General features: G+C 39.9%; 1 protein-coding gene across 10 annotated transcripts in view; it reads right to left on the bottom strand.

Moving 5' to 3' along the window:
• Positions 1-22213, bottom strand: part of TSNARE1 (t-SNARE domain containing 1) — a 491281-nt gene that overhangs the window by 184081 nt on the left and 284987 nt on the right. For all 10 annotated transcript variants that reach the window (XM_042786051.1, XM_042786060.1, XM_042786057.1 and 7 more), the window contains one exon: positions 7575-7647. In XM_042786051.1, coding sequence (XP_042641985.1) covers positions 7575-7647 — 73 coding nt within the window. The remainder of the gene's footprint in view (positions 1-7574; positions 7648-22213) is intronic.

The raw sequence follows: 22213 nt of genomic DNA, 5'->3' as shown, positions 1-22213 counted from the left end.
GCTGGTTTTCTTTGGCCAACAGTCCAAAGCCCTGGTCTGTATGAATAAAAGCTACAAGGCAATGGCCGAACACCAGCATAAATTTACAACACTTCATCTCCTGAGTGATTTATACTGTCCTTGAAATGCATCTTGGAAATGTCAAGTATCTTCTACATATGTATGTGCTGAAAAATGGTATTGCCCTGCCAGAGGTTTGCCATGCCTGTCAGGATACATCTTCCAGGGATTTAAAAATCAAACATTGTCCTATGTATATCTATTGGAAAACAGCACATCCTACCAGAGAATAAGGTACTTCATATCATTTGCTCTTTGCTAAATGGTACAGTGCAGAAATATTACCACTTTAGCAGATGCAAAGCAACTCACCGTTCCTTCTTACAGAGATGACTGGTCTCAAATTACTGATATTTACCACAGGAGAAGAGTCAGCATATGAAGAGTTTCCTGACAGTGCATGGCATGGCCTCTATCCTCATTGACTGGTGCACACTTTCAGCTATTTATCTGAGGTATCCACAGTTTCTATGACACTCTCATATGGGTTTGGGTAACCCAAGGCTCTAGATTTAATCCCACAAAATTTGTACGTGGGAGGATATTATATCATGGCAATAGACCTGATTGACTTTTATTTTTTCCATTTCCTTCTTTTTCTGATGAGAAAAGGTATTTCAACAAGACATTTTTCGTGCAGAAATTTATGGGCATGTCAGATTTTGTTTTGGTGTTTTTTTTTTTTTTTGTTTTGTTTTTTTTTTTTTTTTTTCTGTAATAATCTCTGAAGGTAATTTAAAGAGCAAAACAGCACTCAGTTTAGCTTTGATTGTGAAATTCCAGCCACTTGTATGTAGCACATTCTTTTTCCTTGTGATGTAAACTCAACACATTTAATTCTATAAGACTTGTGAGTGAAAGAAAATATGATTTCCAAATACAATATGTTACTTTAAAATTACAAAAAAAAAAAAGAAAGAAAAGATCAAAATAATCATATTTGCTTTTTTTAAAATCCAGTTCATGAATTGACATGGTTTGGATAAATGCCTTAATTTCATTTGCATGTCACATTTTTAAGAAGTCCACTTTCATCTACAATTAACACAACACTCACCTTCCATCATGCAGCTGACTGCATAAGCTATTGAGTCCTATAGCTCATTTAACCGATGAAAGAATTGTCAATCTGAATTTGTCACAGGAAAAAATGAAGATGATGGGTGTGTTGATTCATACAAATAAATATACTTTATTTCTCTTTGCTGTCTTGGAAAGATCATATATTTTACCTATGGAGTAAAGTCACTGATATTTACAACTTGCTTGACCCCTTTTGTTTCACATGGCTTGTTTGATTTACTTAACCCACTCAAGCCATGGCCTCCCAAACAGTTTGTCTGTGGCAGAGCATAATACCTCTCAGCAGAAATAAACCAACCACCTGGGCAGCTTCTGCCTTTGACAGTTACCGCTCAATTGCAGCACTATTACTAGAAAAAAAGAGAGCACGGAAGTTCCAACTTCCCCAAAATGACTTTGGATAAACTGGTGTGAGAAGAATCTTACTAGTGGCAATAAACCTCATAAAAGGAAGAGCCTTTTTTCTTTTATAAAATTAGCTGGCTCATTAACTACAAGTACATCAGCCCAGTCACATTATGAGGGTCAAACACAGAACAGCAGACAAATCTTTAGGCGTTAGTAAATTTGCAAGGGTAGCGTCACCCATTATTCTCCTCCTCATAAACCAGCATGTGCTGTCTTTCCAGCACTGTCAGCACTAGAACTAAATGTAAAAGTCCACATACAAGGGAAGACACAAAAACTGGCACTCAGAGCAGAAACAGTAAAGAAGCACAAAAGCGCATTTGTTTTTTGTGTTGCCTATTATCTAGAGTTAAATGAGTTCGTCAGAGATCACAGTAGCCCACACCTGACTTCAACAATTCAGTTGTAGCAGTGGTCATCAACCTGTGCAGAACATGAAACCAAGCACCTTACGGACTCTACATTGCTGTCTGAAGCCAAGGTCATGTGAAAAGTCATAGTGGAGGCCACGGCTGCTGCAGTCCAGATAAACAGGGAGAGCAAGGTCAGTGGTATACAAAACACTGTGCCCTTTAAATTGTTGCCCACAAGGAAATTAAGGGCACAAAGACCATGCAATTTCAGCAGCTGGGGTGGTTTATAATAAAGCTTTGTTAGATAACAGAACAACAAACTAGTGACAGGGCATATACCTAGGATGTATAAAGAAATTGGAGGTTTCTTGGGAAGAAGAATAGATTATCACTGATTTAGAAATCGCCCAGTGTACCCTTCCTACATGGGCTGTGCTCTGTACAGACATGTAACTCCATGTCTCAACAAGTGGCTGAAAGCAAGAGAGCCAAGAGAAGATTTCCCAATTCATCAGGAACCAATAAGAACATAAATGCACCCATTCACATAATAGCCTCCTCTGAGATCACTTAGGAAACTTAACCAAATGAGAGACTTTACAGACCACATTCAACTGAATGTAGATATTAAGGCTGTTACATTCAGGTATTCAGGGACCACTCTCAAGAAGTGTTCATTTTCTGGAGATGTCCCAACCGAGACACATAACTCAGGAGCGTTTAGTTAAGGATCCAGTTGAATGATTTCTGAGCTCTGTTTGCATTAGCGCATCTGACAACAGACTTGGTTGTGCCATTCAGGAAGTCAGACTGGAGGAGGACATGTATAGATGGGTGCTAATGGACACTCTCGACCGTGTCTACTTGTTAAACCAGACCTCAGGTCAGAAAGGCAACAGTGGTAAAATAAGCAACAACACTGAGATGATTTCACAGGTGAAAAAACCCAACAAAAGAACCCCAAACCTAAAAAAAAATCTCCCCCCATTCAAAAGCTTCTAAAGTAAGCAATATATTTGCATTTGTTCAAATATAATTTACTCTGAAGGAGATTTATTATCATTAGGCAATAAGTGACAATGTGGTATGCCAGTGAACACCAGCATTATTCAAGGACTGAATATATTGACACCATCAGGAAGTTCTTCCAAGACTGAAGGAAAGCACCAGCTGCCATGTCTATATTTATCTTGGCAGGTCTGTGGGCTCTAGCCTGACAGCTACCATGTAGTGATATTTGTAAAGTGAGGGAACACCCACTTTAGAACATGTTATGAAGTTTCTTCATCCTATTATTTTCAAATATAAAATCGCCAGACATCAAGAGTGACGTGAAACATGAGTAGCACCAAGACCTAAGCCTGGAAAAGTAACAGAAGAAAAAGGAGGTCTGATGAATCCTTTTGTTTGATGTAGTGATGTCTTCTTCCAGCAAGGGAGATTTGTTGTGTAAACATAGATTTATATACATTTGGTCTGCACAAAGAGGTAGAGGACTTGTAAATTAGTTGTTGTGTCTCCACTGCTGCACTATCTTAAAATAGGTGGCTGGTATGTGATCTTGGGATCTCTTCCCATTTTAGGGAGTTGGGGATGTTACTGATACACTGGCAGAAAGTTGGTTCTAAAACTGTCCAACAGAAGAAAAGCAACTCTTTTAAAAGTGTAAAATGTTTTCAGAACAACGTGGGTCCTTCCTTGTGGCTTTGAGAAATGTGACAGAGCTGCAAACAGTGATATAAGTCGTAGAAGTTGAATTAGAGCAGTTTATATAAAGCGACGTAGAACTTGCATGTTATTTAGGCATAACTAGTAAGGTTACATACACAGGTAGGACAGAAAAGCAACTCTTCTAAAACAAAAACAGAACAGCATTTTCTTTTGCCTCAGGCAAAAAAAAAATGCAGTAACTACATTATTCAGGTCATCTTTATTCTCTTACAACACAAACAGAAGCCTACAGAGGTGGACAAATATGTATTTGCCTTCTTGAGGTACTAATACAAATAGTGGCAGCTGCATTGTTGACAGTTTCTTCAGAGGAACTGGGGATTCTCTTCTCCCCAACACCAGTTATAAAATTTGTTTCGTGGAACTATGTCTATTTATTCCAGCACAGCAAATGGAAAAACAATCTTTTACATGTGAAATAATGATGCTCAGTATGAAACACTGGGAATGTTTCAAGCTGCTGAGGCACTTGTAGTTCAGCTGAGTGGCCATTCATGAGCACAGAAATAAGTGGCGATCTAGACATCAATTCCAACATAATTTACCTCTCACAGTGCCAAGTCCTTAATTCTTGTCTTGGATACTTTTGGCTAAAGAACTCTTCTGCTACCATGAGAATAAAGTTTAGCATTGGAGATGGCCCTCATCTAGCCACCTGAAGATATTGACATTTGTGCATCAGATCCCCAAAGTTATTATCAGTGGACTTCAGAACCTCCTGGACTGTTTATGCCCTGATGTGTTGTCCCTCCAACAGATACCGGGGTGGTTGAAGGCCCCTTTGAAGTCCAGGCCCTGTGAACATGAGACTGCTCCTATATGTCTGCAGAGCGTCTCATCCACTTGTTCTTCCTGGTCAGATGGCCTATAGCAGACAACCAGTCCAATGCCCCCTTTGCCCATCCTGTTTTTAATCCTAACACAGAAACTCTCCATCAGTTCCTCATCCATCCCCAGGCAGAGCTCCAAACACACCAACTGCTCTCTTACATAAAGGGCAACTCCTCCTCCTCATCTTCCTATTCTGTCCTCCTTAAAGCGTCTATCCTTCTAACGCAACACGCCACTCATGGGTGCCTCCACAATCCCACGAGCCCTGCAACTGCACACAGATCTCTAACTCTTCATGTTTATTCCCCATACCGTGTGTATTAGTTCACAAGCACTTTAGAGATGCACCCCAGCATGTTGGGCTGCTGGAGACAGTTTGAGGTATTTGTCCACAATGATGCCTTGTAGGCAGATTGCTGCCAAGACACAAGTGTTAGAGGTGACCCAGTCCAGGCCCCGTTTTGATAACTTTGTGAACCCTTTCTGCCACACTGCCCCATGCTCTTTAGTCAGCAGTTATTGCTCCCTCACAGGACTGCTGGTTGCCCTGTCCGTTTCCCATCATTCCTAGTTTAAAGCCCTCCTTATGAGGTCACACATCCTATTGGTGAAAATAGCTTTTCCCTGCCCAGTGAGGTGAATCCCATCTCTCCCAAATTCAGATGCTGACCTTCAAACAGGGTCCCATGGTTATAGAACCCAAACCCATGTTGCCAACACCAATTCCACAGTCACTTAATGATTCCTCCTATGAGTCCCCTCCTCCTCACACCCTTTCCCCTCACCATCACCCTATGTAATGAAGCTGCATAGGGATAACTTTTGCCAAGAGCTCCTGTACGATTGTATTGAAAAGACTCTTTTTCTGTTGATTCAGAGGTAACTGAAGCCACCAGCTTGTTCTGGGTTCGAGGGCTTGGATTCACTGATATGGTAATGCTCGGTTAAACGTTCATATCAAAGAGATGCCATGTCTAGGAACACATGCATGGAGTTTATTTGCAGAACAAAAAATATAACAAATATGCAGCCCCAAGTCTGCATTTCCCCTCATCTGTTTCCCCCTTGCATGACGGAAATTGCTCTCTACCCTAGGAAGGATTATGGATGTATTCATTAAGGAACTGGCCCACACGCTAGCAAAACTACTTTTAGGTTTTTTTGTAAGAAATATGCATTACTCTGCCTGTGCCATGCACAGACCAAACAAGCTCTTCCCATTAATTCTCCCCAGCTCAGGTGAACCAAAGAGTAGTTTGCTCTACAGCCCTGGGAACATTTTGCGAAGTGGTACTCCTCACACTCCCTGGATATGTATTTTTCCTCTGTTTGCTAAATAAGCACACACAGAGTTTTAATTTCATGCAAGTGAAATGTATAAAATATATAAAGCAAGTGCCAAGAGAATTGTCTTTTATCATTATTGCTTCTGAATTTTCACTGTGGGGGTTTCAACTCCATTTACCTCCTGATTCTTAATCTCACTTTCTTCTGGGTAATATGAATGTCAAAAGATAAACAGTGGGACCTTTCAGCGATTGGCTGGGAAGATACCTTGACCAGCTGCCAGGCTGAAAAGATACTCCTAAAGATACCATTAAAAATCAGCTGCAGTGAAACAGAAAGAAGAAAGAATGTGTCAGATATAAAAGCAACAAAATCCTTAGGCTGGCTCAAAGACAAAATGTCTTACTTAATTTACCCATTTCTCCCAGGCAAGTTAATATTAGGGTTGCTTCTATTCATGGGCAACATCTTAATAAATATTGCCTTAAGAAAAGGAGTTACAAGGATCCTGAAGCTAGCTGATGTATGTTGTCATGGCCCTCAAGGCATTAGCATCTGATGTGCTTTTAGGAGATGAATCAGGCTCCAAAGTTATCCATGTACAAAATTGAGCTTCCAAACAAGCATAAATAAATAAATAAGGCAAAAAGTAACCAAAACAAAAGTAAAAAATTTGTATTAGATATCATCTTGATTTTTTTCTGCACCTGTGAACCTCAATAGTGTTTCCCATCGGGATGTATGTAGCTCACTTTAGTGTGAAATGAGATATCTTATGCTACGGGAAACTTGTAAAGGTACAAGGTTGGCAAAGAAATCTAGAGTGATTAATAAACCACAGGGAAGAGTTTCTTCTTTTATGATCTACATATCGCTGTCTTAAGACTTAATCCGGCTCCTAGGAGCTCTAGTGAGAACTCCAGCTGCGCGCTGAAGGTTAGAAATATCTCCACAAATCTTGCTTCTCTGGAGTTTAGGTCCCTCAGCGTGGCTTTAGGATGGTTAGCTCTCAAATTTGGAAGTAGACAGTTGCTTCTGAAGCACTGCACAGTATTATCATACATACACATGACGAGACATACAGAAAAGAATGTCTAATTGTTCTTAGCTGAATCAGAAGAAAGCAGTGATGAAGACAAGGATCAGAGGAAATTTAAAAAGGAGCAGATCTACTCTGACTTATCCATCTATTCACAAAAAGTGGTGGCTGTCAGTAATGAGCTTCTCTGAAAGATAATCCTAGGGGTTACTCTTATCTGTTTTCTCCACCACACTCCTAGCCACTGGTCACTGGAGAGCTAGAGGAGGTCAACTAATAGGCAGAAGCTTCAGACTATGCATGTGAGCACATCATAATGTTAGGCTACTGTAAATTTAATCAGACACACCCTGAAATGTGGAAAGAAAATTCCATTTAGGAGAAGTAAACTGCTTAATTTTCTCCACTAACATCAATAATCATAACAATAATTGCTTCTACTATTGTTTTTTAATTACAGTTCCAGGTAGAAAGGAAGAATTGGATCCCTTTCCAGTTAATGTTTTATATTCTCCAACTTCCTTTTTACAGTCAAAAGGGAATGGATTAATCTGCCAGTGAACTCTATTTTATGCTAAATATACCAGATAACTATCCTTAAACCCTATTGAACCAGGCAGCTTGTCAGATCAAAACATCACTGGATGTACAAAATGCCCAAAACACTGGAAAAACAATCACAGCATCAACAAACAGCTGCTCATGAGGGACACATCACATCAACAATCACATCGGAATGGTGCAGGAGGGTTATAAAGCCCATACTTTAATGTGATACCTACCTATTGTGTCTCCTTGCTCATGCACCATGGAGGCCAGGTCTTTAATGATCTGGTTGACATCCAACATGTCACTCTGAAAAGACAGAAAGTCTAACATTAATGATGAATGGGTAATAGCATGTTTCACAGTCAAGCTTTGCAAAGAAATAAACAAAACCAGAAGAGTTTGTCTGTATAGAGTTAAAAGAAAAATGTAAAGCTCCCATAGTAAATCAAAAATGCCCTTGTAAGCCATGGTTTGCTGGATCTAAGTCAGCCAGTTGACTCAAGCTTTCTATAAAAAACAAGTAGAATGATCAGATTATATGGTTGCTTTTCAGAATTGCAGAGGACTAAGAGAGAGAAAACAACAATAAAAACAACAGCAGCAAACCTTTCTCTTCCTAAAGTTATTGTTGATGCAGGCCATTCATCCTAGAGTGTGGATTCTTATGTAGGAAAAGGTGATCTTTCAGCATAGCATCCATCTGATGAAATACTATTTGTAGGCTGATGAAGATATGATCAAAAACTCACTGAATTTGAAATCTATCTATTGGTAAGGCAATAAGGAAATACCCGTTTGAGGAATAGATTAATTTATATGTTTTCACGTATAAAAAAAAAATGAAGTAACTGGATTCAGCACTGAAATTTTCAGTTAAAGCACAAACAAATTGACAGTGGGTTTGCTTCCCCTCATTTCTGAAGATTTACCTTACACAAGAGTAAAAGTGAGGATATGTTGACTTCATAGGTCACTGACTCTTATAAAAATAATTAATCTACCAATAGAAATAATAATAGAGATACTGCTAAATGCACTACCAGTAAGGGAACATTAGCAGAGCAGAAAACAAGGCACTCAAACAGGATGCATTTTGTTAAGATGTACAAATCACAGAAACACTGAGGTTGGCAGGAACCTCTGGAAATCATTTACTCCAACACCTCTTCTCAGAGCAGTCAACTAAAGCAGGTTGCTTAGGTCCATGTCCATTTGTTTTTGTATATCTTCAAGGATGGACACTCCACAGACTGCCTAGCCAAGAGTATGGCCATGGTTTTTTACACTGGAGAACCCAGTACTAGATGCTCTCTAAAGCACTGAAAACATTTTCTAAGAATCTGCTTCTCCAGAGGCTAATTGCACACAAATTCATTTCTATGCTTGGGTCCTGTTGCAACTCTAGTCCATCATGCCAAATGATCCAAATGCTTCCACCCCACTTTCAAAGAACTCAGCTTCCCTGCTGGCAAATTTAGAAAGTGGTGCAAAATGAATCTACACCCTTCTACTAAAGTTTGTTATGAGAATGTAAGTGGCATAACATTTAATCATATAATGCAGTAGAACCACATCCATTTGCAATGAAGCCTGGAAGTCCCACTGTGAATTCTAGAATATACCAAGTTGTTGAATAACTGAAGAAGTAGGAGAAACAAAAGGTTTTAAAAGCTGTGAGGAATCATAATAAAACAAAAAACAAAACCCCCAATCAAAGACTTGGTAATACATCATAAAATGCACTTCATTCATTCACTTGTCAAGCATAATGAAGCTTTAATTATGTATGGTATTATTCATAACTTGTAAATACTGCAGAATATTTTGTAAAAGCAATGAAGTTTAAGTAACTTGAGATTGTACTTGAGCACTATGGTAGTAAATCATTGCCAGGAAATGAGGAATTAGATGTGAGGTTTTTGGGTGGGGGATTTTTTTGTTTTCTTTTGTGTGTGTGTGCTTTTTTTTTCCTAAAAGTCTTTGAAAGGATAAACCTAAAGTTTAATAAAATGTGAAGAATTGAGAATTAACTTTAATGTGTTCTTCTGCTCTCATTTAGCTGCTTAGTAAAAGATGATTAAGGAAAAATTAAACAAACAAATAATAATACTAAAAAAGCCCAGAATGCTCATTTGTCTCTCTTTGCTAAATTGCCACTGACATAACTCTTTCTTTTTTGTTACTTGCAATATAAACAAAGTTCTTTCTACCCTTTAGTCTGGTTTATTTTGTTCTGCTTCTTTTACAGTACTTTAAGTGAAGGCAGCTTAAAACTCATGAACATGTTTTTTCATGTACATTCGGTTAGATAGAATTTATTGCAATATATTGAATTATACATGCCCCACACACATCACCACGTATTTCCACTGTAAGAAAACAATTGTGCAATTTGGTCTAAGAAAGATCAGATGATCTATTGACTCCTCATAGGGTCCTCCTCAGCCAATTTAACCACAAGGAGTTGTCTGTCTGCCTCCTGATACCTAGATACTATGACGAGAAGGGAAGAATGAGAACGGAAATTCAATGCTGTATAGGAACAGTGCTGTTTCAGATTTGCCATTTATATTCAGGTACTTGGGATGAAGCAGCCATCTGCTGCTGCAGAGTATAGATCTTTTCCATAACATTGTAACAACACTTAAAATTATTGTTTAGCAAATATGCATTAGTTAAAGCCAGCCGCTGAGTTGTTAGGAAGGAAAAAACGCGACTGCTGTATTTAAGGAAAAGCAAACAGGGGTGAGTTGTAAAGCGCAGAGCACAAAGCAATCTGACCTGAAGCGAGGAATCTGTTGAATAATTTAACCTGACAATGTGAAGTTTCGAAGTTCCTGATATATGTAAGCAAAACAAAAGAAAAATAGAAGAAAGAAAAATAGCCAGACATAAAGACCTTCCATAATGGAATATGCCTAGGAGCTATGTTCCTGTTCTTTCTTGGCAGGTTAGCTCTATCATGAAGTACCTCTGAACTTGCCAGGCATCAGAGTTTGTTAGCAAAATCAGATTGCCTTTGGTTTCCCACATTTGCATACTATGTGGAATTCACAGTGAAATACAGCTCCACATAAATCCCTTTGACTCTACAGAAACTGGGAGTACAACAGCCAGCTATCGTTCCAAAAATGCTGTCTCCCTGCCAGCTTACTAGGCTGGGGTTTCTTGGGTTTTAATCAACACCAGCCTTTCCTGTCTGGCAACAATCCACTCATTGCATTCCACAGCAAGAGGGAGACAGATTTAAATCGTTTCAGCTAAATTTTTTTTTTTTGTACCAAAGGAGAAATCCATTGTTCAGAATAGTAGACAAGATATAACATCATCCATGCTGAAACAAAAAAGAATTAAACTAGTTAACAGTAAAATCAGAGATGGCAAAAAGAAATGGCAGTAGCTAAAGATGACCAAGAAAGCAGAGAAGTGTCAATAAACAAGTCATGCAGATGAGAAAAAAGGAAATATGAAAAGAGTTTGGGACCCTAAAGATCTGGAGGATTAAGTCTCACTAGGGAAAGTTAGTTTGGAAACTTCTTAGGGGAAAGTACTAGGTTAAAATGGCAGAACTATTTGATTCATTTAACCTGACTTCGTAAGTGAATAATGTCACTGCGAAGTACTGATATTTTGGAAAAAAAAATGAAATTCCAACATTGGCACAGAAACTGATGGAAATATGATTTTGCAGATAAACTAGAAATTTCCATTTCCCATTTTTTACTTTAACAAGATCACAATTTCAACATTTTTTAAATTAATCTGGGAGCAAGTAGTGTTGTAAAACCCAGACATTCCTACCAAGATGGGAACAACCTAATCATAAATCCCATCAGCACAACTCACCATAGAATGAACATTACTGACGTATTTGCCAAGACAGCAAATAAGTAAACCTATTCTCACTTCCACTCTCATGCTTAGTGGGGTGAAGATTTATCCACACTGAAAACTTCTAACATAGTCCTGACCTTAATGATATCCTAAGGACACTTCTGTATCCCAGCCAAGATAACAGTGTTAACTAAACCAGAGAGGGGAAACATGCTCTCCTCAAAATGACACAGAACAAGCACGTGCTGTCAATAAATTCTCTCATGTTTAGCCAGATCCCATCATCAATGTCAGCTCAGGTCCTCATGGGAAGAGTCATACTTATTTCTAAGAATGTTTGCCTTAGGTTTGTATAAAAAAAATAGGCTCAGAAGTATCGGTGGTGTATCCTATTTAGCACATGTGCTTTTTAGTGTGTTCACAAATCATCCATCCAATTTTTTAAAGGACTACAAATTAAAATCTAAATTAATTGCACGACCACATTCAGGAGCTGCTGAATTCTACATGTGAGGTCTCATTTTGCTCCACCATCCACCTTGCAACAAACAGCCAGGAGTGCTATAAAAGAAACCTGAAGGAGATTCTGAAAAATGTAATATAACATCTGTGTGTGTATTTCTGTATATGGAAGCACTCCAAAACAAAATATAGCAAAACAAAAACCTAGTGCTTGTTATCTTTGGGGAAAAGAAAAAAGGAAAAGAAAAAAAAACAAACAAAAAAACACACACCTTTATAATGTCTGACATGTTATACTAAAGAGATGGTTAGATACTCCTTGTGTGCTGTCCCATCTACATCACCACTGGGGCATCCTCTACCCTGTGGTCCATCATGTGTGAACCCCAGATCCAGAGCACACAGAAAGACTAATCAAAGAATCACGTTCATCTATCCCCATTCTCTTCTGCGAGATAGGGGAAGGAAGAGAAAGGGGGAAAAAATAACATAAAAAGTGAGCAAGCTGCTCTCATGCTAGATGGACAAAAACTAAATCTTGCTGCAACAGCCTTTCACAAATATTTTTCTCTTGTCTATGGCTGGGGAGAAAAAAAATGACATTCTATAAATCAAACTGATTCAGCCTAAGCAACAACAGACCAGCAGAAAATTGTTTTGAGGGCAGAAGCTATCCAGAACAGCAATTACAGACTGAGTTAGATCTCCTCTGGGACTGAGCAACAGCCAGCGTGGGGAGTTTCCCTCTCCCTCTCTATTCTGTTGTCTTAGTGGTCGGTGTCATCTCAGAAAGTGCAGCACTGCACTGCATAATTAAAATAGTTGTTCTGAGATTCAGCACGCTAATCCAGCATCTACCTGGGGACAGCAGGCTCAAGAAACACAATGCAAAGAGTGTTCCTGACCACCAAAAGGCAAATAGCAAGGCTCTGGAAGATTAGAAGCCTCAAGCTCATCAGGCAGAAGTGAAACCATTAAAGAGGGAACTTTCAACAGGGATGAATAAAGAGAGATCCTGGAACCACCCAGATAGTAATATTATTCGTTATGCCTGTGGTGGGTTGACCCTGGCTGGATGCCAAGTGCCCACTGAGCCACTCTATCACTCCCGCTCCTCAGTTAGACAGAGGAGAGAAAATACAGCAAGATGCTTGTGGGTCAAGAGGACAGGGAGATCACTTGCCAACTACCATCATGGGCAAACCAGACTTGACTCAAGGAAATTAGTTTAATTTATTACCAATCAAATCAGAGTAGGGTAACGAGAAATAAACCCAAATTTTAAAACACCTTCCCCCCACCCCTCCTTACCTCCTGAGTCAACTTTATACCCAATTGTCTCTACCTCCTCCCATCCAGGGGCACAGGGGAATAGGGATCGTGGTCAGCTCATCACACGTTGTCTCTGTCACTTCTTCCTCCTGACACTGTTCCTGTGCTCTAGTGTGGGGTCCTTCCCACAGTAGACAGTCCTCCATGAACTTCTCCAATGTGAGTCTTTCCCATGGGCTACAGTTCACGAACTGCTCCAGCGTGGGTCCCTCCCACGGGGTGCAGCCAACTGCTCCAGAGTGGGTGCACCAAAGGTCACAAGTCCTTCCAGCAAGCCTGCTCCAGCATAGGTTCCTCTGTCCACAAGTCCTGCCAGGACCCTGCTCCAGTGTGAGTTTCCCACAGGGTCACAGACTCCTTTGGGCATTCACCTGCTCCAGCATGGGGCTGTCCCCAAGCTGCAGGTGGAGATCTGCTCCACCATGGACCTCCATGTGCTGCAGGGCACAGCCTGACTCACTGTGGTCTTCACCACACCCCACAGGGGAATCTCTGCTCTGACATCTGGAGCACCTCCTCCCCCTCCTTCTTAACTGACCTTGGTGTCCACAGAGTTGTTTCTCTCACATATTCTCCCTCCTCTCTGGCTTCAAACGTGCTGGATTTTTTTTCCCCCCCTTCTTAAATACGTTATCACAGAGGTGCTACCAGCAACATTGATTGGCTCAGCTTTGGCCATCAGGTCCGTCTTAGAGCCAGCTGGCATTGGCTTTATTGGACACAGGTGAAACTTCTAACAGCTTCTCAAAGAAGCCACACCTGTAGCACCCACCTGCTACAAAAACCTTGCCACTCAAACCCAATACAAGTGAGAAATGACCTAATGACATGTTTAACCTATCATACTATCTTCAGTGCAAATTTCTCTGTAGTGAAAGAGGCAAGGCTGGTGGGTGGGAAGATCAAATTCCTCTGCATCTTTGAAGAGGCGGAAACAACTTCTACTGCAGGACTAGTCAGAGTTGAGAAGGTGGAAGTGTATTTACTGCGGCTCGCTTGCACTTGTTGAGTCTAAGGGACATCTCACAGATCAGATACAGATGTGGCTACTATTTATTTTAATGATCTGCTTGAATAAACTGGACATAAGGTCTTCAACCCACCTTCTCTGCCACCCCCAATGTGTGTCTTCCCACTAGCAGCAATCTGAGCATGAGTGGGTATGATGTGCAGTTCCCTTGGAAGACTCCTCTCAGCCATCAAACTTCATTTGAAGACATATCTTGACAGCCTATATTAATGATAGGTGACATTATCTCTGATGCTATCTAAAATGTGTGAGAGGCATGCAGGGGCAACAGCATGTTACTGGGAGCTGTGTTAATATTTTTTAGGCACCTTTGGCACTATGCTTTTTCTCTGAAGCTTCAGAACTGTACATCTGGACCAGATTGCCTGCAAACATGCATCGCTATCACTATCTCCCATGTACTTTATATCCCTCAGTGTTTGCTTTTATAGAGATAGAAGACTGTTTAAGGCTGATATTTTGTTTCATGGGAACTTTATCAGCTTCAATTCTGTGCTGAAGGTCAGAAATGGACTGTAGTCTAAGTGAAATGTAATAATACAGATGATGGGAAGAGATACTTTGCCCTTTTAAAACCCTCTTGACCTGGAAATAGGAGATGTTTTAATGGAGGAGGTCATTGTTAGTTCTGGATTTGAGTAGATATCCTCACTATATTTCAGAAAATGTGTCATACTATAAAGTATCAAAGATAATGTAAAAAGTTCTTGTTAATAACCGAGATTTTTAACTTCAAATACATTTACATCCAAAATTTTATTTAAATTCAGCAGTTTGTAAAGGTATGTGACTTCACGTATGCATATACATGTGAGTATTTATACAGGCAAGGTTTTTGTAGCAGGTGCTACACGTGCATTCTTGTGTACCACAAACACACCCACTTGTATAAATAGAAACTGTATATATAGATACACCAGTAATTTTAAGATCTAACTTGCCCCCAACGTACACCAGGTGTTAAATGAGCATTTAAGGCTTAGCAGATTGCAGAGAGACAAACATGGATTATTTCTGTCTACAGTTTCACAAAACAGACCTTAAATCTCAGGGGTTTTTTTTTCCTGCCTAAACACTCTGGTGCAAGATAAGCATGAATACTGATATGTTCTGATAACAGGCAAGTAAACAAAAAATGAAACAAAAATTAGCTTGCCTTGCTTTGTTTTGACAAAGAAAGGTTCACTGATTCCATTTTGCCTTCAAGTTAATGCCATGATAGTTTGATATCAGGCAGAGCAAGGGCAAGAATGGCTCTCATCAGAAAACTGATAGGCAACAGTTATATGAGGAACAAAGGAATTATGCAACAAAGCCAAGGTGCAAAGCAGACAAATGTTTCAAAAATCATCCATGACGGAGGAGAGCATGTGCATTTACATATTCTGCAGTGCACTGCCCTTCCTTCACACCCAGTGCTCTCCTCTTCCCCTAGACACTCATAAAGCTCCTGATAGTGAGTTGCCAACAAAGAGGGAAACATGAAGGGACAAACCCAGTAAATGGAGAGGGAAGTGATTTAATTACTCTCCCATCAGCTCTGCTCTCCAGGAGCGGGCATGCCACAATTTTATTTCCCTTTACTCAGTGTTTGATGTTACTGCACTTTGTTAACACAGCTGGTACGAATCTCTGGAATGTTATAAAGCATATTTGGAAGCAGTAACATCAAAAGTGCATTAGACTGGTCACACTTATTCTTTACACTCCTTAGGTTATGCGTTTATTCTGTCAACATTACAGAAGAAAGAATCTGCACACACACTACAAATGCAACATTTTGCTCTCCTATAACCAAGTTTCTAGCTACTCTACCACTAAAGAAAGATCAATATCCTTGTGTTTCCAACAAACCCATTATGGAGAACGTGAAAGAGACTTGCAGGCTAGAAATATTGCCAGAGAGGATTTGTGGGATTTTTGGCCATATTACTTGTCCCAGCTTTCTGAGTTGAATTAAGGAGTCCATTCTGAGGTAAATTCACTTACATTTATGAAGTAAACAAATGGCACAACAATAAATGCATGAAAGACCCAAAAAGAATAGAGATAATGAAATGCCTGACATTGAGGCCTTCATATTCTAGAAACAAAAATTCGCAGTGAAGAAGAAAGGTTCTTCCAATAGAAAATATCCATTAGTAGTTAGAATTCAGGTTGCAGCTTGGGCTTTGTGAAATTTCCTGGCCTAACACCCTAAGAGTAAAAATGAAATACAACAAAAAATGCAAAAATAAAAGCCATGACAACAAGAGAAGAAATGTCCACCCACAATTATCCATAAGCTTGTCTGAGAAAAGCCTTTTATGAGCAACAGGTCACAGTTCTTTCTGCAAGAGCTGGACAATAAAAACATCTATTAGATGCAATAGCCATGGACTGATTCATGATGTGGGTACCTGTCCTCCAGGAACTATTAGTCTGTATTGTACACTTATTTTGTATCAGCTTTCAAACCACTCCAATAAGCTATGGGTCTCATCAGCAACAAACTTCAAAATGTAATATATATGAGTTCTTACAGCAACCTATGAAAATTTTTATTTTATTTTATTTTATTATTTTATTTAATTTAATTAATTAATTAATTATTTTTTTAAAATATACAATAGGAATGCTTGTTGGAGACAGTATTTTTTTTTTTTTTTAAAAGTGCATTTCATATATACAGCTACACTTTTTCTCTAGCTGTTCAGAAGGTCTCCTGAATACTAAGTCATCAAAGATATGGAAATCCATAAGCAAACTCCAAACTCAGTATCTTACACACTGACTTTTCTTTAGCATCTCCTTCTTTCTGCCCCAGGCTGCAATGTATAAACTAATAGGAGTAGTGAGGGAAGTAGCTGTAATCTATCACACTGACTGATACCAGCCCCAGGAAAGGTAGTTTATTGCAGGCGGAATGTTATCTTCAAAAATAGAAACTGTGCAAAGATTATGACAAAAACTTCAACACTTTCTACACTTTGTTTGCAGCCCTATTAATTCTTCACTTTGGATTTATTTCCATGAGGGTCATGTAACCAGAAAAATACAATGGAGGAATTAATTTTCTTTTTAGGAGTGTTCTGGGAAACCAAGCAATTAGAGCAATCTTAAGCTGTCATGTATTATCAATTGCCACTCAATTATTTTACTTAAATAAAATTCTGATTGCAGAGTCTGATCTGCAGCTATCAACTGAGTGATTCATTTAGGTGCACTATTTATTCTTGAGAAATTAAAAAAAGAATATCTAACTTTAACTGAAAGGGGAAAGGAAAAGGGACAAGGGAGAGGACAAAACTGTAAATATGTAGCATTTTTTTCACAGTTCTCTGATATGTTGCAAATTCTCAGTTTAGAAACAGCTAAAACTACTGTACTCTGTACAGCGTCAGGTCAGAAGCTCTTGTCCTCTGTCTTCAGGAGACTGAAGGGGCACAGCCAAAAGATGGGGTATGGCTGTCCAGGTCTCCAAGGGCTACAGATAGCACCAACTCCATGACTAACTACATATCCTAGGTCTACCCAAGGTTCACGCTCTCCTCAGTGGTACAAACTGGGAAAAAAGAAAATACATGCTCCATACAAATGAAAGGAAAAAAAAAAAAAAAAAAAAAAAGGCTCTGCCCTATATTTCCCTATGTGTTTCAAACTCAAATTCTATGTTTTTTGTAGACCATTCCAGATTTTGGCTCCGTGGACTGAAGACTATGCTGTTGACACTTATCTCATATATTTTCAGTCAATAATGCAGGTTACCTAAAAGGCGTAAATGCTGAGTAAAGGTATCTGAGGGACAATTAATTACAACTAGAGCTAAAAGGCTTATAAAAGAAATGCTTGATGGCTATCACCTCTGGTAAAAATCAGACTTGCTGGAGCAGACTCTCCAAAACAACCCTCACGTGGTTTTATTCTCCATTCTGTGCACGTGAGAACTGCTTTTAAAAAAAGTATCCATTATATCCAAAATGATTAATCTCATTGTTCAAGGACATTTTCTTAATGTTTAATTTATACCTATCTGTCCTTAGTTACTACTTTGTAATTTGTTACTACCTTCAACTTTAATATTTTAAATTATTCCACTCTTTTTTTCAATGCTATTACACATCAAGTATTTCTATGTAGTCATCATGGCTCAACTAATCACTGCTGCACTTTCTGAGCCTGCATTTGGTAAATTCCTGTAATCTCTCTTCATAAATTATACTTAATATTTCTTCCTCATTTCTTTCCTTCTGGATCACCTCCAAATTTCTAATAGAAAAAATCAGGCCAGAAAGCTCTCATTTCTTACACAGTTTCCTATCAGATAAAAGGTGCCAATGTCTAAGGCAGACACTAAAGACTGTATGACAGTTTGTTTCACTTTCTAACTATCCGTATCTACTTTACAGTTGAAAATTTCCAATATCTGGTTAAAACTACAGCATTGTTTCACACTGACTCTTGGTCTTCCTATATCTCAGAGGTAGAAGCAATTCTTTGGTGAGTGTCACAGTCTGAATGATCTAGAAAAGTTGTTCTAGGTCGACTTTTGCAATAGGCTTTGAGATTCTCGTGGTGAGACTTTAATCTGTGTCTCTAAACCCTTAGGTCCCACATGCTTGGGCTCACCCAGAAGAAGTTTCTCTAGGCTTTCTCAATAAGAACAAGAGGGAGGCAGGCACCCTCAGAAAGTAGTTCACATTTTTGGTATTTAAACAAAAGTGGGATGAGTCTGAGACATTGTAGGTAGCATTGCAAAGGGAGAAAGAGTCCTCTGAGTCCTTTTTCCCAGAGTGTAAAATGTGGTTCAGAAAATGCAGTTTGGTCACCCAACCCTATGGACAACATAGATGTGTTGGCACGCATGAACATAACTGTACCAGTCTGGATATCATAAGCTGGTTTATGATGCTGTGACAATCTAAAATGACATGCACTTGATTCCACAGCTTCTGATTTAGGTATGCTTTAGTAGTCATAATGCCTTGCCCTGTTTAAGATGTCACTTACTTTCTGTATCTCAACCAGTTCCCGAACATCTTTATTGATCTTCTTTAAATAAGCTTTTCAGAGGGACCTGCAGAGTTTGGAGAAATGGACAGACAGGAATCTCATGAAGTCCAACAAAGGCAAATGGCAAGTCCTGCGCAAGGGGACATCCCATGTACAGTTTGGGGACTGACTAGCTAGAAATAAGTTTGTGTAGGAGACTGTGTAGGACTTTGTTTGTCTCAGCATCGCTGCTGCACCACTACCACTTCCTGGCCTCTGCATCCTGTTGATGCGACAGAGTACGCCTTGAAGGAGATGGGTAGTCCCTGAAGAAACCACGACGTCTGCCCGAAGCACAAATAACAACGTCCCTGGCAGTGCCAGCCAGGCTGCACCTGCGCGCGAGCCGGGTCGGGAGGAAATCGAGGCGAGGAAGATGTGCAGAGGCTGAAGGCACCGTGGGCCGACCCTCGCCAGCGAGACCACCATGAACACCTGGGCATGTGCGCATGGAGGTCCACGGGGCGGCACATATTACAATGAGCTCCGTGGAAATGGGCGGACTTTTACCGGAAATTGTGGGGACTGAGGCGATAAAAGGACTGCGTACTCTGTACTTGTGTGCATCGTCGTGTGTATCGTCGCGTACATGTGTGTTGGTGAGTGCAGTGTGTTGTTGTGTGCGCGTGCGGGCTCCCAAAACATCTCTCTTGTGGACTTCGGCGGAGCTTGGAGCTTGGACCATCATCGATTGCACCGGGACTGAGCCAACGGGACATCGCAGGCTCGTGGTGGTGGTGATTAATCTTGCCGCATCTCTACCGCTTTCTAGCTTAGGGATTCTGACTTTCCTCTCCTTTCTCCCTGTCCTATTGCTTTTATCAGTCACTTGTTCAATAAAGATCACAAGGTTGTCCGGCATCTGACCTCGTTTGTGTCTTAATCTCACTCTTGGGATCGTTTAAGAACCCTCCCTGATATCGAATCAGGACATCCCCGATATCGGATCGGGACAGTTTGGTAGAGATGAACCTGGAGGTCCTGATGGCCAACCAGTTGCACATGAGCCAGCAGTGTAGTAAAGAAGGCTAACAGCCTCCTGAGATGCACTAGAGTGTAGCCAAAAGGTCCAGTGAGGTGATTCCTCCCCCCTATTTGGCATTTGTGAAACCATATGTGGAGTACTGTCCAGTTTGGGGCTTCCCAGTACAAGAAAGACACTGACTTGAGTGGATTGAGTCAGCCAGAGCACCATCATCAGATTCAGGGGTCTGGAGCACATTACATATTTCAAGAGGATAAGAAAAGCTGAAAAAATCTGCGTTTGTTCAACCTGGAGAAAAGAAGGCTCAAGAGAGACCTTACTGCTGTATACAACACCTAACATTAGGGCATGGATGGAGCCAGTCCCCTCTCAATGGTGTGCAGTGGAAGGATAGGCAGCATGTGTTGGAACATAAGAAATTTCAACTAGATAAAAGGAAAATAAAATTCCCATGAGGGCATCCAAACATAGGAAATGGAAACCAATGCATTTCCCCTCCAAAATAGCTTGAGTTGTTATTTAATATTAACTTGGGTCTTTTTTGCTTGAAGGTCTCATGATGCTGACTCCTCAAAGTGGAGAGGAAAATAGCCACTCCAACCACTTCATTAGCCATCCATATCTTGATCGATGATCTCTTGTAACCTAGATCACAACCAACACCTCAGCAACCTCATTGTCATAAACTGTCCCATTTTGCAGAACTGTGACCCGCAGACTATCAACAGGTGCCGGTAAAAGTAAGTATCTTGCCTACAAAGACACTAAAGGCAAGGAGAGCCTTCAAGGGTTAGAGAGCTGCTGGTGGTCCGTGGAGAGTGGCACTGCTAGCCTTGGAGAAAGAAAACATTTGAACACAATTGTGTGTGAAGTCTGCGTTATGAGTCTTAAGCTGTGCACAGCCAGGAGCTGTGTGAAGCGCCACACACCAGACTGTGGACCTTCACAGCAGGTCCACTCCCCAGGAAATTAATCACTTCAAAACATTCTCAGAAAAAAAAAAAAAAAAAAAAAAAAAAAAAAAATTCTTTACTTTCTAAGCACTGAGATAGCTCCCAAAGACAGTATCACAAAGGTTGGGAAAATAAATATGCATTGTATTTTCTAGACCAGCAAAGGGAACAATGCTTTCAGAGGTCTGAATGATACTTCTTATTTGTAGTGTAGATTGTAAAAGAAGTACTTTTTATACACACATTGCTTTAGACAATGAGAATTTTGATGTGCTATAGATAAATATCTGGGCAATGACAAAGGTAAGTCAGACAATGATAAGTTATCCACATTGTTTAATCTAGAATTTCCCAGAAGGTAGCAAGAAGGGCTTGTCTCTGGTACTGTGGAGTTCCACAGAGACCATTTCTGCTGAATTATTCAATGTCTTTATGACAACATTTGGATCTACATTGTGACTGTGGGAACTATAAGGACAGTTCACATTTTCTAATGCATGATATCATAGCATTTCAAAAAACCCCAGTGCCTTGACAAAGAGAAGGTATGTTTGAAAGCTGGTGGTTTTAGTGACTCTGAAGGTCTTATAGGAATAATGCTTAATAGCCTGCTGAAGATCTGAGGGAAAATACAAGAAATTGTAAGGATATTGGCAACGTGGTCATTTGTAATATAAGTGCTACAAACCTACTACACAAATTTCCTAATGCATGATAAAATCTATGGATGAAGTTCATCCTGCTATCCCAGGCTGGCCAGGGAATCTGCCTTTACAGAAAGGAGCAAAACCATATTGTTTATTATTTATAGTGGGAGGCAGAAAGCCCAAACAGAGCAGCGTTTTACTTTTTTTTTTTTTTCCTTCATTTTCTTTTTATGCTTTACTCTGAAATGCCTGGGAATTCTCCAGTTTTATTTTCATATAATCATAGAATTATTTAGGTTGGAAAATGCCTTTAAGGTTTTTGAGTCCAACCCTTAACCTAACACTGCCAAATCCACCACTAAACCATGTTGCTAAGTGCCACATCTATATGTCTTTTAAATACCTCCATGGGTAGTGACCCCACCACTTCCATGGGATGCCTGTTCGAATGCTTGACATTTTCGGTAAAGACATTTTTTTTAATATCCAATCTAAACCTCCCCTGGCACAACTTGAGGCTATTTCATCTTGTCCTATTGCTTGTTACTTGGGAGAAGAGGCCAACACCCACCTTGCTACAACCTCCTTTCAGGTAGTT

Source organism: Tyto alba, unplaced genomic scaffold (genome assembly GCF_018691265.1).
Source record: "Tyto alba isolate M040663 unplaced genomic scaffold, T.alba_DEE_v4.0 Super-Scaffold_9, whole genome shotgun sequence".
Taxonomy (NCBI): Eukaryota; Metazoa; Chordata; class Aves; order Strigiformes; family Tytonidae; genus Tyto; species Tyto alba.
The sequence above is the reverse complement of the archived record's forward strand: the minus strand, read 5'-3'. Positions and strand labels throughout refer to the sequence as shown.